The sequence below is a fragment of the Carassius auratus genome, chromosome 40 (assembly GCF_003368295.1).
Source record: "Carassius auratus strain Wakin chromosome 40, ASM336829v1, whole genome shotgun sequence".
Classification (NCBI taxonomy): Eukaryota; Metazoa; Chordata; class Actinopteri; order Cypriniformes; family Cyprinidae; genus Carassius; species Carassius auratus.
This window is the reverse complement of record NC_039282.1, coordinates 14389996-14405813: the sequence shown is the minus strand read 5'-3', so window position 1 is coordinate 14405813 and position 15818 is coordinate 14389996. Positions and strand designations below refer to the sequence as shown.

The 15818-nt window shown below is 37.0% G+C and overlaps 2 protein-coding genes across 3 annotated transcripts in view; both read left to right on the top strand.

Moving 5' to 3' along the window:
* The window catches only part of LOC113058661 (sister chromatid cohesion protein PDS5 homolog B-like), a 32879-nt gene extending 26343 nt beyond the window's left edge, over positions 1-6536 (top strand). Inside the window, exons 29-34 of the mRNA XM_026226777.1 lie at positions 46-108; positions 193-335; positions 3224-3688; positions 3863-3958; positions 4060-4171; positions 6154-6536. Of these exons, the coding sequence (XP_026082562.1) occupies positions 46-108; positions 193-335; positions 3224-3688; positions 3863-3958; positions 4060-4171; positions 6154-6189 (915 nt within the window). The 3' untranslated portion in view covers positions 6190-6536. The remainder of the gene's footprint in view (positions 1-45; positions 109-192; positions 336-3223; positions 3689-3862; positions 3959-4059; positions 4172-6153) is intronic.
* A 2186-nt stretch (positions 6537-8722) lies between these two features.
* LOC113058660 (probable tRNA methyltransferase 9B) lies at positions 8723-15394 on the top strand. Of its 2 annotated transcripts, none has more exons than XM_026226776.1 (4): positions 8723-8800; positions 12037-12227; positions 12566-12739; positions 14037-15394. In XM_026226776.1, the coding sequence occupies exons 2-4, from the start codon at positions 12074-12076 to the stop codon at positions 14975-14977; spliced, it is 1269 nt and encodes a 422-aa protein (XP_026082561.1). In that variant the 5' UTR covers positions 8723-8800; positions 12037-12073; the 3' UTR covers positions 14978-15394. The 2 variants fall into 2 exon arrangements, with proteins under 2 accessions (XP_026082561.1, XP_026082559.1); XM_026226774.1 differs by having other exon boundaries at positions 8771-8800; positions 11933-12227.
* The last annotated feature ends 424 nt before the right edge of the window (positions 15395-15818 follow it).

Here is a 15818-nt window from a genome sequence, read left to right as displayed (position 1 = left end):
AAAAAAGTCGGTTCAAGTAAAAAAACAAAAACAATTATCTTTCAGAATTTCAGTAACACGAAAAACTATCTACCGGCTGAGATGAAGTCATTCTTTACCCCAGGAAAGGTATGTATTTGCCCTCTATTCTATGCTTTTAGCCTTCTTGGGTCTAACAGGACTGTGAAATTGACTGCTTGATTCTCTCTGCAGCCCAAGGCAGCAAACGTGCTGGGAGCCGTGAACAAGCCCTTGTCCGCCACAGGAAAACTGCAGACCAAACTCTCTCGCATGGAGACCATGAGCAATGCCAGCAGTAACTCCAACCCCAGCTCCCCTGGCCGCAGTAAAGGACGGTTAGTGTCACAAACCCACGTACATGTGAGCTCATTCATGTACACTACCATTTTCAAGTTAAGAGTAAGATTTGATCAATAAATATTGATCAAGGACTCATTCAGTTGATGTGACATTAAACACATTTATTAATTAAACGCAGTTAAAAAAGATTTCAGTTTCAGATCAGTGCTGCTATTTTTTTTTTCATTGCTTCACAACTGTTTTCCACAATAATATTAAATGTTTCTTGCACAGCAAATCAGTATATTAGAATGATTTCTGAAGGATCATGTGGCACTGCAGACTGGAGTAATGATGCTGAAAATTCAGCTTTACCATCACAGGAAATATTATCATTTAAACATATATTAAAAGTTATTTAAAAATTTTGATATTACTGCATTTTTGATCAAATAAATGCATTGGTGAGCATGGGAGACGTCTTTTAAAAACATTTTTAAAAAAAAAAAAGCTTTCGAACAGTAGTGTATATGGATGATTACACTGTGTTTCAAGAAAATTTTCTCAAGTTTACATTTGCATGTTAATTGTACAAAAATGGTGGTTATAGGTCTTTTTTTTTTTTTTTCTTTTAAGCAAATTTATGGTTCAAATATACTGCTTATCTAAATTTTTTTATTTTAGTTTATAAATAGTTATATAAAGTTATTTATTATTTTCATGAGGTTTATGAATGCTTAGTAATTTGGGTAAAGTAATAACCAACTTGAATGAGATGTTCAGTAATCCGGCCTCACTATTGCTATATTGAAAAACAATGTCATGGCTAGAGATGGCTTTCACACTCTAATCCGTGTGCCGCTTTGGAAAATATGTAGTTTAGCACATCCCTAAAAATGACATATTTGTAGCTTTATCTGTTCAGAAGCATAAATTTGTTACAGATGTCCCATTAAACCAATGGTGGTGAGCATGAACACACAAGCATTATAAATAACATGAGACACGCTGCCTCTCCTCGGACTGTAATATTGTCATGCCTCCTACTGTGGACTAAACAGGCTCTTTTGAGGCCACAGTGTTCAGTAATCATCCCGCCTTTCAACATCCCTGCTCGAGTGAAAGCAGGGAGGATAGGTGTGCGATGGTTATCTCCAAATAGGTGTCATTGAAATTCTTTTGAATGGAGTGTTTCATGGATCAGCGTCACGAAAGCACAATAATTTCAGTTTTCTTTTACCTGTGCCACATTGAAATAACGCTTGGGGGATGTACTGCTTGATGGCATTGAGATGACTCATGGCATCCCTCAATACTTTTAATCTCTTTATTATTTCATTCATTTATAAAGCCAAACTCATAGGTGTCCTTATATTCAAAGACAAACAAATGAAAAATTACTTCTTTTTTATATATATTTATTGTGAATTGTATTAATCTATTTCAATACAATATTATATATATATATATATAATATTGTCTTCATTCTCACTGTGGTCCACATCAGCAGAGTCCAGCCTGGGTTGAAAAAAGATATTTAGGTTGTTGTCTACTCTTGTATTGTATATGTGTGTGTGTGTGTGTCTGTGTCTATATATATATATATATATATATATATATGTATGTATATTAGTGGTGGGCCGTTATCGCCGTTAACGTGCTGCGTTAACGCGAGACTCTTATCGGGCGATAAAAAAAAATATCACCGTTAATCTATTCTCAAAGTTGGGTTGGTAGCTGGTTCTATACTAAGCGAGCTATGATGACCTTCACCTTGATATTTTATATAACTGACTCGCTGAGGCCAGCCTAACGGACAGCGACACTGAACCGAGCTCTCTTCTGCAAAGTTCTCCTCAAAGTCCCTCCTGCACCGGAACGAACAAATACAAATCGCAGTTTGAACAAACAACAAGATGTGAAAGAGCCCGATTCAGTAACGTACTCGCGGTGTTCTGGTGTTCAGGGCTCACACAGAGAAAGGCGTCTCGAGAGGCTAAAAATAAGCGTTTTCAAGTGTTTTGATCAAAACACTTGAACATCGAATTTGCTTATTTTTGCTCTAGTGCCGACAAATACATACGAAATATGTCAAAATATCCATCTTGGAAATTATGCTCGAAAAAAACTGTCAGTTATTTCTTAAGTGAAAGTAAACAGTTGAGGAGAAAAATGGGATGTGTATTATATTGGATGCGTTCATCGTCAAGTGACCGTGCCTAATTTAGCTATTGGCTGCTGTAATGTTAATCCTAGAAAATGAAAGAAAGAAAATCATTCACTGCTCTTGACTACTTTGTAGTTTTAACAGTCAAACCAAAAATTATTCAGACACCAGATATATTTTTTGATATATATAGCAAAACTGTAATAATGTGAGAAATGTTGAAGGTGTCTGAATAAATGTAGGTTTGATTGTATATTTCATTTTTACATTGAAGACTATCCAGTGCTTTTTTACATTTAATTATTTAGTTTCTGTACCTTGACACCTACAAACTTGAAAAAACCTTAAACATTGTGTAAATAGCACAAATAAATAAAAAATAAACGAACATACAAATTAGACAATTTCAAACAGGGCCCACTGGTATAACCTTCACCGGGTCCCCGCTTGTGCAATGTGGAATTAGTTTACAGCTTTTTCAAGCACTTTGTGATGCATTTTGGAAACAGGAGATGTACATTTCTTATGCACCATCTAGCTTGATAAACCCTTTCTCAAAGACTTACTGTTTGTCAATTTTATTTGGGTAACACACATATTCTGAATGCCGTCGGCAGAATTCGAATGAGCCATTTTAATATAGATTAATCTAGATTAATCTAGATTAAAAAAATTAATCTATGCCCACCTCTAATATATATATATATATATATAGACACACACACATATACAATACAAGCGTAGACAACAACCTAAATATCTTTTTTTTCAACCCAGGCTGGACTCTGCTGATGTGGACCACAGTGAGAATGAAGACATTTCAATGAAGAGCCCATCTGAGACTGAAAAGCCCAGCAGGGGGCGCAAGCGGGGTGCTGCAGCCAACCAGGATGACAAGGGCCAGGAGTCCAAGCCCAAACGGGGCCGAAAGAAAGCAGCCAACACGAGCACTGATGATGCCGAGGACCAGTGGGGCGAAGACGGCAGCATGGCAGAGGCCACCATGGAGACCGAAGATGAACAGAACAGTCCACCCAAGAAAGGGCGACGAGGACGGCCCCCCAAATCAGCAGCCTCAAAGGATGAGACGCCCAGCAAGGGCAGGAGGGGTCGCAGGAAGACTGCTCCACCTGCAGATGAAGAAAATGAGGAAGAGCTGGAGGAAGAGGAGGACGATGAGGATGATGCAGGCAGTGAAAATATGGAGGTGAAGCCCAAAGGCAGAAGAGGACGTAAACCAAGGTGAGTGGCTGCCTGTATGCCCTAATATTCTTCCTCATGTGTATGTATATGTCTGTGTGTATATATATTAAGGTCATACATATATATGACCTTATAGGTGAACTGGTACTAAACTTACTGAATACCCACAATCCCTTTATTCTTAACATGTGAATTTGAAATGGTTTTTCACAGAGGAGAGGCAGATACCACCAGCGATTCTGTGGAATCCACACCTCAGAAAAGAAGAGGACGACCTCCAAAGTCACAGACAGCAGCTAAGAAAGCCAGGTACAAAGCTTTCTGGCATTTACCCTTGATGCTCACTGGAGTATATACTTGTGATTAGGTCTGTTTCATGGTTTTTTTCTGACTCATACAATCTGTCTTAGCGGTGGGAGATCAAGAGCTGCTGCCAACCAGGAAGAGGAGTCTGAAGAGGAGATGGGCATAGCCCAGCAGAGTGAGGACGAAGAGGATGAGGCAATGGACTCTTCACCTAAAGTGAGTTTCCTTTCTCCTGAAACTCTTACCACACATTAAGATTATATGTTTGTCAGTGGTTCAGAGGATCTGTAAATCTTTCACCATCATCATCAGTCATTTCTCCTTAAGTCGTGTCTACTCCAGACTAGGGATGGGTATCGTTAAGGTTTTAACAGTATTACTACTCTTACCGATACTGCTTAACAGTCCGGTACTTTAACGGTATTCTTATCGTTACTTTGTGTTGTTACTTTGTGTTGTGTTAGGCAGTCGAAAACTTTGCATTTCTCTGTCTGCACATAATGCACTTTTTAAAGAAGCTTTAACAGATTGCTTGTGTTTCCGCCCTTACATGCAAAAAATTTGTTGCACTAATGACAACCAGCGTTGTCTGCATCAACTCTAGTGAAGTATAATCACACATTGGAACGTTTTGCTGTCTCCGCCATCGTCAGTCTTTGTATTAAGCAGGAGTTTTCGTAATGTAAGGGGCCATTCACATATCGCATCTAAAAAACGCGTGGAAAACGCTATGCCCGCCGCTTTCTGATTTTTTTTCACCAAAGCCTTCGGGCACTTGCTAAGCAACTATGACCTGCTCTCTCCATGAAGACGCTATCAGCTGTTCCTTCATCTTGGCTGAGCTTTCAACGTTATTACGGAAAAGGTGAGGAAGTTACATGACCTGCAGTGCGCTTGTGGCATTCTGAAACATTAAGATGTTTTTAACTCGATGCGGTGCGGACGCGCCTGGAAAAAAGTAGCTCGTCACAGCGTGTGCGCGTCGCGACCACGTGGCTTTCATTATGAGCACACATACCGCGTGCCTACATTTGAAATAACGAACTTGAGCACGCAAAAGACGCGATATGTGAACGGCCCCTTATGCGTGTGCGTGCGCCGCACTCGTTCTTGTTGTGTGTGTGTGTGTGTGTGACTGACAGACAGCCTCTGTCTGAGAGATCTTGCAGATTTTACAGACAAACGTCTTAATATCGCAAATTAGAAATGTTTGGTAAGATAAAATTTGCACAATAACATCATTAAGCAAAAATACATAGTACATTACATTTTTCCCCTCCAGTACCGAAAGCAGAACTGATACCGTCAGATCTTACTGATACTACGGTCTTTCGTAATTTAGCCCCGGGGCCATTTTAGTACCGGGTTTCGGTACCCATCCCTACTCCAGACTCGAAAGTTGTCATGTGGCGCCGTGCTGCATCAGCTAAAGACTGTCTACACTGGACGCCACAAAGGGACCTTTGAAAATCATCTGAATTGAGTGTCAGCATGTCATAAATAGAATGCGGCAACAGTTTACAGTCAGGTATTTGTGGTGTCATGCCGTGCCGCTTCAAGTGTAGACAGCATCACTGATAATGCTAAGTTCTATTGACTGATCTATATATAATGAATCTTTATTACAGATCAGTGGTTCTATTGTATTTTGTCACGCCGTTCGCGTCTGGTGTAGACACAGTGTTTGGAATCGTTTGTTGTTTTCCCGTATAAGGATCGATGCTTTGGGCACACTTCCCCCAGTCCCCCCCACTCGCACCCGCTGATGTCATCATCCATCACAATGTTTAACTTTGTGAAAAAAAAAAAAATATATATATATATGTATGTGTGTATTTATGTCTCTAGTAATAATGATGGAAGGTCACAAAAATTAAATGGACAGGAAATATGATCCATTCAAGTATAGTAATAGTTAAAATTATATTATTTCTATGTAGAAATCTGTTCCAAAAATCTGAATGAAGGTTAAAAAAATCTTTCTTATAACCATGAGTGATGTAAAGTCATAAATTCATTCAGCTAAGAGCTTGAAAATCATCAATTTAAATATTACTTAAATGCAGAAATGTTTAAAAAAAAAAAATTTTTATTTTTTTTTATCTTTATCTTTATCTTGTAATCATGAATGACAAATAAATAAAAATTAGTAAGAAATCTTGAAAGTTCTGAGTATATATGCTAATATCTTTTTGTAGGTGCGACGAAAGGTGGGGAGAAGAGACCGAAGATGAGTGCTTACAGAGACAAAATGCAAGATTGATTGGAGATTGCTATACTTAAGGAAAAAGTCCCCATGAGAGGAGTGAACTTCTGGAAAGTTTGGACTTTTTGGAGCCATGCATCTGCTTCAGCTGTATTTTGCCGTCTTTTACTGCCATATGCTTCTGCCCACCTATCCACCATGACTCGTGGTTCGTTTCCATTATGTGTGCCGACCATGTGATCTTAATCTTATGAGAAAGAAAGTGTAAATAGTTTTCAGGCTCTTACTTTCCCCCACCCAAGGTTAGGGAGACAACTTGTATAGCTTTTACCTCCAGCTTTAAATATATTGCACCAGCTGATGTGTTCAAGTAAAGGAAAAAAAAAAATCGGAACAACTTTTAGGAGTACTGCTTGTCCCGTGTGTCTTCTGTATATCATTCTGTACTGTGCTACATGAATAACCATTTTGTAGTTCCCTTTTTTATTTGTTCGTCATTTTATCCTTTCCTTTTTTAACCCTTCTCATTTGTGTAATTCTTGTGTGTATATGGTTGTGCATGTGCAAATGTGCCTCTGCAGATAAAAGGAACACTGGTCTGATGATAAATTCACGTATTTGTTACATTTTACAGCCCAGTATTGATTTTCTCAGTTTGAAACCAGGAGGAGATGGTACAGAGCATTGGTTTTTAATATTAGCCGTGTTGGGAAACTATTGAAGATTCTCCCCCACCACCCAATTCAGTTTTTCAGTCTGCTGAACCAATAAAATATTCTGTATAAATAACTTGCATATTTGTTATTGGTAATGTGTTCGTTTAACCAGGGGTTTTCAAACATTTGATGCAAAAGACCTCAAAATATTAGGATTCCCTTTTGACAAATCATGTTTATAAAATATAAAGGCAGCGATGTATTTTCATGCATTTGTGATATACATTAAGGTTTATATTTAGTGAAAAATTCTCTTAATTAAATTGTTAAATTATAAAAATATGAAAATACTTTTTGCATCGATTAATCCATTCATAGTTTTTAGAAATGTAACAGTCATGTGAAATGTTTTATTTGTAATGATAATGCTAGTCAAACATCTAAAATCAGTCCTCATTATGTTAATTTCATGATTTTCAAATCTGTCCAGAAGATCCAGTTGCACTTTACTGATGACTGAGGTGATTAAACAAAGAAATTAATATATCTGAAGGTTTACAGGATCTGTATGTACTAAAGATTTAAATAAATCTGGCTCAGTTTCTCATGCAATACATTCTTTACAGGCAAAAACGGATTCAGTCCATTCGAGTGCACTTAATATCTCGATTGCTGGATATGGATATTGTGCTTTCCTCGTCCTTTCCGTTGCTTTATAAATCTGCATACATCATTTCAAGTTTGATAACATTTGGTTATGAATGATCACTTAACAACATATTTTTGTAAGATGCAGCACTCTCTTTGGGTCCACCATCTGCTGAATAGCTGAAACTGGAAATCCATTAGACTGCATTCAACTGAGCAACACGAAGCAGTTTTTCTACTATTATACCAGCTTTGTGGAGAGCAGTAATTTGCATGTTTTCATACACACCCACACTATAGAAAAACTCGACTTGGTGCCAACTGGAACTGAGAAATACGACAAACAATTCAGTGTTGGTCTAAGCAAAAACTCTTCCACACTTGTCGGTATTCTTGGAGTGATAAGCTATAATTGTTTTTTATTTTGGTTAAAAATCTATATTAGAAATCTATCTATTGTTCTGTCATCTTTTAAAAGTCACTGTGGGATTTTGTTAAACTATTAACACCCTGCTCCTTTGTCTCGCATATCACGCTGTAATCTGAATCAAATGGAAATCCTGCTTTGCCTCAATCGTTGGCCATGTGCCAGGATGTGTTTATTGTATTGGGGTCACGTGCCTGTGCCGACCAATCGGAGTGGCGGACGTTACGCCACACACTAGCCCTTTTATGTTCCCTGCGACTTCATTAAATTCACTCGACCGTCTAGTTAAATAGGGAAATCAGATTGGTCTAAGCGAGTCGATTCTTTCGAACGGATTGTTGAACTCTTTTGACTCGTTTGGGTCATTACAGTTTTCCCTAAAGTCTCGCGTGTGGCATTTACAGTTTAATCCCCGTTTTGTCTAAATGTAATAATTAGCTCGTAGTTTAGTAGTTATTCGTCCATTCTGATGCAGGTCGTGAACTGTTTTAAAATCTGCTTGAAAAATATTATGCCAAAAGCTGCGTTTTTAAGTCTTCAGCACATATGTCAGATACACATCTCTCTATTTTGACTCCAGCACAAAGTTTGCTTCCAAAATACTCTTGAGAGATTAATGAATCGATTGAGAATCGGTTCGAACGAGTCATAAAAAGAACCGGTTCAAAAGAATTCTTCGTTCGCGAATGGAACATCACACCAGACTAGGGGTCGACTGTAGTGAGCATGTATTTATTAACACATCCCTAGTGTGCGTCCTGAGCCGATGTATTGCACACAGTCGGTGTGTGGTATTGATGTTTTATCTCCGTCTTTTACATTAGAGTTAATATAATGCCGCCAATTAAACAAACAACCTCCCGTCGGATTTGATGTATCCACGACTGCAGCCTTGATAGAGAGGAAAGGTAGGTTTGATTTATAGGATGCATACGACGCTGTTTCTTGTGTTGCAAATAAACATGAGATAAAACTTTCAATTGGAACACATAAGGTTACATTGATTTGTACCGCATAACGCTGAACGAGTTCTGTGTGTAGTTTGTGCGTGGAGTAATCAGTTACGCAGGTGTGTGAAATGCATGTTATGGAGATAACATCTCTGAAGATTTTTTCTTTTGGCGTTTTAAACTTTTTATACATCAACATCAAGATCAACAGGATGTGCTTCATAGTGTAGTGATTCCCGAGAAACATGAATGAATGAACAAGTATTTCCTGTTACTAACTGAGATCATATACACATGCACACGTGTGCTTGTGCTTGTATATATATGTTGTTTATGTGCATCAGTCTATGGAGGTCTTTTCCTAACAAAAAAATAATAATAATAATAATAATAATAATTAAAATGTCTAAACATAAAATTCTCAAAACGACTGTTCAAATAAGATCTCAAATTTTCGAATGCAATTTAATTTATTCATTCGGTGAATTGTATAAAAAATTATTTGTATTTGATATTTATTTTTCATTATCAACCCAGTATAAGCATGTCATAATTAAATTTATGATTCAGTGCTCATAATAAATCAAATGGTCAAACTAACATAATTTTATATATCTATATAAATCTATATCTATATATATATATATATATATATATAATACACACACACTGCATACTATACTGCATACTATACTACTACTACCAAGTTCTTATAGAAATAAGAAATGCTAAAAATGCACTGTATCTGTTATGGGATACTTGCATGGAGTAGTAAATCTATCAACAGATATATACTAAACAGTGAAACTCTTTATCGTTCATTCCATGTTTCCATTAGTACTGAACCAGACCTGCTGTTTCTCTGTAAGAGAATAGTTGTCTGGTGGGTATTGTTTGTTTCTAAATTTAGATGCTGCTGTTCAGTATTCTCACAACATCCAGCTTGCAGTTGCTCACATAACGCCTGTCGAGATGAGCATTTTAATGAATTGAAGGGACAGTCGGATGCAATCTGAGTCTCTTTAGGGTTGTGCGATATGATGACGCTGTAGCGCTTCTCTCCCATCCTTCTGTCAGCGGGTGTGATCTTAAAATAGTCTCGTAATGAGGGACTCTCAGAGATCTCGACAGTATGGAGCTGACTGCAGGGTCCGAAGGGTGATGAAGTCACAACGCTCAAAACAGAAGGCCTCCAGAAAGTCAAGATTTTGCTTTGACCGAGGTTTTATATTTTTTAAAGGTATGTTGGAGGGACACCAGGCAGTTGACATCTTTCAGTTAGGTGACATTTCTAAGGTCACCGTCCGCTATCTCTTTATTTGATGCAGTGCGGGCTGGACGACCTTTAATATTGCTTGCTTGTTGAATATAGACACTCAAGGCCAGAGGGTCAGTGCAAGTCTAAAATGACTTCTCAGAAAACAATTGTGGTTAGGATAATTTGCCATGGAGAGAGTATCTATGTGAATGCAGCCCTTGCAGTAATTTATTATTGCATTTAATTTCCAGAAAGGCCCAATTGAATGTTTTGTGACCACAAATGGCCATAATAACCTTTTGCAAGACCGTCTGGAATTGATTGGATGCTGAGAAATGGATTTTACAAGCAGTTTACTAAAACAATGCATATAGCGGTGAGCACACATAATTTCTTTGGATACTGTGAACATTGTCATGCTCTTCTGTGTTGTCTCTCATGGCTCATCTGGATTTCAGTTGTGGAGTTTACGATTTAGGGCTACATGTATTTCAACCGAAGAACCTTTTTGATTTCACATAACAGGCAGTACACTACATTTCCAAACCACAGAGGCATTATGAAATAACAAGATAATCTTGTTTTCATTGTAATATCCCAAAAGGTCAGTTGCTCCTTCACAATGCTTTATGCAACCAAAACCCACACTTTATGGATTCTGGTCATTTGTTTAGTAATAGTGAAAATAGGATCAAATGGTCATTGTATTACATTCATAGTTTGCAGACTTGTCTAAACACTTCTGGCATGGAACATGAAAGTCTCATTGATTTGCTGGCCGGACCATGAGAGTATTGACTGAACACTGTCGTTTGAATGCAGGAGAGTAGATCAGCATCGAATGTGGATTTGCTTCGAAATGTTCTCTTATTGATCCATGACTTCAGTTCTCAACAACTCATCCAGTTGAAATGCAATTAGTCTAGTTTTAGAGCTGAACGCATCCCTGTTTCAAATTCATGTGGTGTTATAGGTCATATACTTGACAATAAGTAAAGAAAGCAAAACCTGTAAAGCTGATGCGTTTAGTTTCAAGAGTAGCTGTTATATGACATCCGAGACTTTGAAGCAGATCAGAGGTTTTTGAGAATTTTTACAGATTTTTATAGAATATATATATATTTATTAATAATTATTTTTTGAATATTCCAATTAACCATTTCTGTTTTTACATTTAGTTAAACATTAACTATATTTATACATTTATTTGTTTTGAAATAATAAAGATAATTTATGTTCCACTTATTTCACTAAAATAAAATGTTTTACTGAAATATATAAAAATACATATATATATAAATTATTTTATTAATATTTTAATGACAATTAAGCATATTTAGCCCAAATCTTATGTATAATATATATTAATATTAATATAAATTATAATTATTACATATAATTATTAATAAAACATATACATATATAATAATATAAAAAATATAATGTGTGTGTGTATATGATGATAATAAATAAATAAATAAATAAATATATATATATATATATATATATATATATATATTAATTAGTTTATATTATTATTTGGCACATTTTTATTATTTTGACTTTTAGGACATTTCTCCCAAAATTGGCATCCTGTCTGGTCATGATCCAAACTATGGTTTGAAATAAAATGTATAACATTTGCATAACTTAAAAAGTTAAACTGTTTTACATTTGTTATTTAAATTATAGAATGAATGAAATTATATTATAACAATGAAAGAGGGCCTCATTTTATTCACTCAGGTATATTCTCCAAGCTCTTACTGCTGTATAGAGACAACCAATGAAAATGGCATATTGTATTGAATTTCTTTTTTTTTTTTTTTTAGAAATGGATGTGGAACCAAAGCATTAAGCAGAGGGTGACTCAATCTTTAGGTCTCATGTCATGTCTCTCCTCTCCTCCTCTGTTCCTCTCTCTGTCTGGCTGAAGTGGTGAAGATGCTCCGTTGGGTTTAATAGAGAGCAGCATGGACGAGGCTGCCAGCCAGCTGGAGAGAGACCATGTTCACAGCGTGTACGAGAGGATCGCACCCTACTTCAACGACAGCCGCTACAAAGCTTGGCCCAAGGTCAAACAGTTCCTGCTAGAGCAGGAGCCCGGCAGCATTGTGGCTGATGTCGGTAATGCTTCATCTTCTGTCTTTAATGTCTCGAATAGAGGACTAAAACTCTCAGAATGGCAAGATCAAAGTCACGCTTTCCCTGTAAACAGCCATTGGCACATTTTTATCTGAAGATTTGCACTGTTGAAAAAAACCCATGTAATATAGTCTTTATTCATTTGCTTGGAAAAACGTAATGGCCCGTTATCACATACAGACTAAGCTGACAGCATTTAGGAAATGCAATTATTCATATTAAAGTTATTACAGAACGCAATGAAAAACAGCCCAGTTAATCATCCATGAGGGAAAATCAATTTTTATGACATGCACCGATTATTTTTTTTATTATTGCAGGATGTGGCGATGGCAAATATCTACACATCAATGAGGATATCTTTAAGTTGGGCTGTGACGTGTGTCGGCCGTTGGTGGACTCCGCGTGGAGTCGAGGTCACGAGGTGCAGCTTTGCGATGGCCTGCGTTTGCCCTACAGAGACGACTGTTTTGATGCAGTGCTCTCCATCGCAGGTAAAGCATCAAAGAAATATTCTAAAACATTTGGATTCATTCTGATTCTCATTCAGATTCCATTTAACAAATCAGTTACTTAAATATTACATTAATGATTATTTTAACAATAATGATTTTGGATAACCAAACAAAGTATTTTCACTTTCACAACGAAACTCAATTTCCACAACATGGTGCCGGCGGTTATAGCGAGAATCAAAGTTTATGTCTTCTTTCTTTGTGTGAAAATTTTTATGAAAATCACCCCACACAGTGACATAGACGTGGGGGCGTGTTTAAACAAGGCGTTTTAGGAGGGCATGGACAAGTCTTGACTTTTATAAAGAATATCTCTTTGGGTTTTAGACTTTAGTCTTTGCAACTTTAGGGATCTTATCTATTCACGAACAGCTTGTAACACAAAGGAAAACTTGAAATCGCATCATAAGACCCCTTTAACATACTAGTATTACAGTGATCAAACCATTTAATTTCAATCAGCTGGTGATGATGCTATTAACTTCAAATGGAGTGGCTACATGGGTTTATTTAAGCTTTATAAGGTGGAGGACGAAGGGGTGTTACTAGGCTACAGGAGATTAGTGTTTCTTGGAGGAGGTCTGGGAGTATTTGTTGTCAGGCTGTTACAGCTGGGTCACCTGGCAACCCCTCGTGAATCCTCAGAGAGAAAATGAATGTGCCTATTGATGATATCAGAGTCTCATAATTGTTTAAAAACTCTGAAAGCTCCCAATAAATGCAGGAACCCACCAACCACTATGAGATGGGCTTTCTACATTGACTTTGGTAGTATATTGTTCAGAGATTTATTCTACATAAGGACACTGTTATAGTTGCCTTTCTCCAGTTTTTAAACCTGTAATTGTATTTCTTCATTGGAAAACAAAGATTTTTTTAATATGTATATATATGTGTGTGTGTGTGTGTGTATTAAAATTATATTTAGTTTGATTCAATAAGTTCAAATGTTTTCAGTATGCATATTTTTAATTTGATATTTTATTGATATATTGTTAAATGGACTTACAAATATTTAATATCAACAAACTAATTAATTCTCTACTTTGTAAAACCTAACAATTATATTATATATTAAAAATACACTATTAAAAGTCTTCCATAGTTGACTAAATGATGCATATTCGTGATAACGTTTATTGCGTACATGTAAAAGTATGGGTTTTATGGGACTGCGTAGGGTGAGTAACAAATTTAATTCTGGGTTGAACTGTTCCTTGAAATCACTTGATTGTATATCAATGACCTATGAATACAACTTCTTCCAATTGCTTAGTCATCCACCACATGTCCACCAAAGAACGGCGTATCCGAGCAATAAAAGAGATGGCGCGCACCCTGCGTGTAGGAGGCCGGATCATGATTTACGTGTGGGCCATGGAGCAGAAGAGGCGCAAATTTGAGAAGCAAGACATCTTTGTTCCCTGGAACCCCAATCCCCCTTTATCTCCCGCCTTAAGACAGCGAGGCAAAGGATCCCAAAGCATCAGCGATGGCACCACTTCCAACAACAAGCACAGGAAAGTGAAAAGCACATCCTCCATGGTGGACGAGGGTGACTCAGTTGGCCCCAGCAAGCAGAAACAACAGAGGTTTTGGTTCTTCTCCAGATCTTTAGATTCGGTGCTGGACTTCACCAGCCTGACCATGTCCCGTTCCTCTTCCAACACTATACAAACCCCTGTCAATGAAGCGAAGGAAAGCAGAAGCCGGCGAACTAGTAGTAGAGGTCTCATTAGGCAGATGTCCAGCCTTTTTTCATCCTCTTCCAGGACCAGTCTAGAAGAAGACGTCTTCATTTCAGATCCCAATGACCAGGTCCATAAAAACAACAACAGAAGTTCTGGGAATGGAAATGAGACTTCTCCTGTGGAGCTTGTCCATGATTGTTCCTCAGTACCACTGCCTGACTTGGTGTCCTATCAGAGGGATCAATCAACTCTTGAAGGACATGTGGAGGTAGATGGTAAATCGAGCTTAAAAGAGCCCTTGCAGAGGCAGGATAGCACAGTGTCTCTTTTGGAAAGCGGTGAGTTGAAAGGAAAGAGCAGTGAACAGCTGAAGGACTCTTGTCTGAGGTACTACCACGTATTCAGGGAAGGAGAACTGACACAGTTGATCCAAAACCATGTTGATGAGCTCCATGTTCTGCACTCGTACTTGGACCATGCCAATTGGTACGTGGTGGCTGAGAAGGTCCAAGTCTGGAAGGTTTAAATCTCATTTTAAATGTTTTAATTTATAACCTCTGTTTTAATGTCTCTAAAAGTTTTTAGTTTGAAATTTCAAGTATTGGGACCAGAGAGCTAATATTAAATATTAGCTGTTCAGTATCAATGGCAATAACAAGCAAGGTATTGATGCTTTGACAAGACGTTCAAATTGTAACACTAAAGCTAGTCGTACGTTCAAATTTGCTATACTAAATTTAGCTTTACTCTCCATTCATTCTTTGTGATGTCTTAGTTTTGAGTTGAAAATAATTGATTTAACTTGCACTGATTTTAATGGTGTATCACTGTTAAGCAATGCCTGCCTGAAACAGGAATCATAGCACATCTTTTAACCAAACGATGTGAGCACATACCTAGTGTTTTCTTATTGGACACTCTTCAGGAGTTTGTCTGTGTGTTGTGTGGTTAGTATTAGCCTTTGTGTTGTGGTCTGAAGCTTTTAAACAAGATTTTAACTAATCGACTGCACATGATGAATTCCCAGCTGAAACATGTTTGTGCTGCTGTTGTAAATTGTGTATGTTTATATTGGTGTAACTTGACCATGTCAGAATGTCACAACAAAGGACTTTAATTTTCCGTTAAACTTGAACCATTTTTATGTGTATTTTTGACTTGAATATAATAAAATCAGTATATTTAGTTTTATCTGACCCATTGGTGCAAATTCATGTCTTTATAGTGAAACAGGTCAAAATTTCCAGTTACTTTAAATGTTCTTCTTAAATAATAAACTAAAAACGTAATAGCACACTATTAATTAATTCTCTACTACACTATTTCTATATTATATATGTACTTTTTAAAACATATGCTAAGAAAAT

What these genes read in the sequence shown, in the direction of transcription:
- LOC113058660 (XM_026226776.1), top strand. Translation starts at nt 12,074, where the DNA reads ATGGACGAGGCTGCCAGCCAGCTGGAGAGAGACCATGTTCACAGCGTG. An exon ending in CAGCATTGTGGCTGATGTCG is followed by an intron (nt 12,228 to 12,565) that starts GTAATGCTTCAT and finishes TTATTATTGCAG; the next exon opens with GATGTGGCGATGGCAAATAT. An exon ending in TGCAGTGCTCTCCATCGCAG is followed by an intron (nt 12,740 to 14,036) that starts GTAAAGCATCAA and finishes CCAATTGCTTAG; the next exon opens with TCATCCACCACATGTCCACC.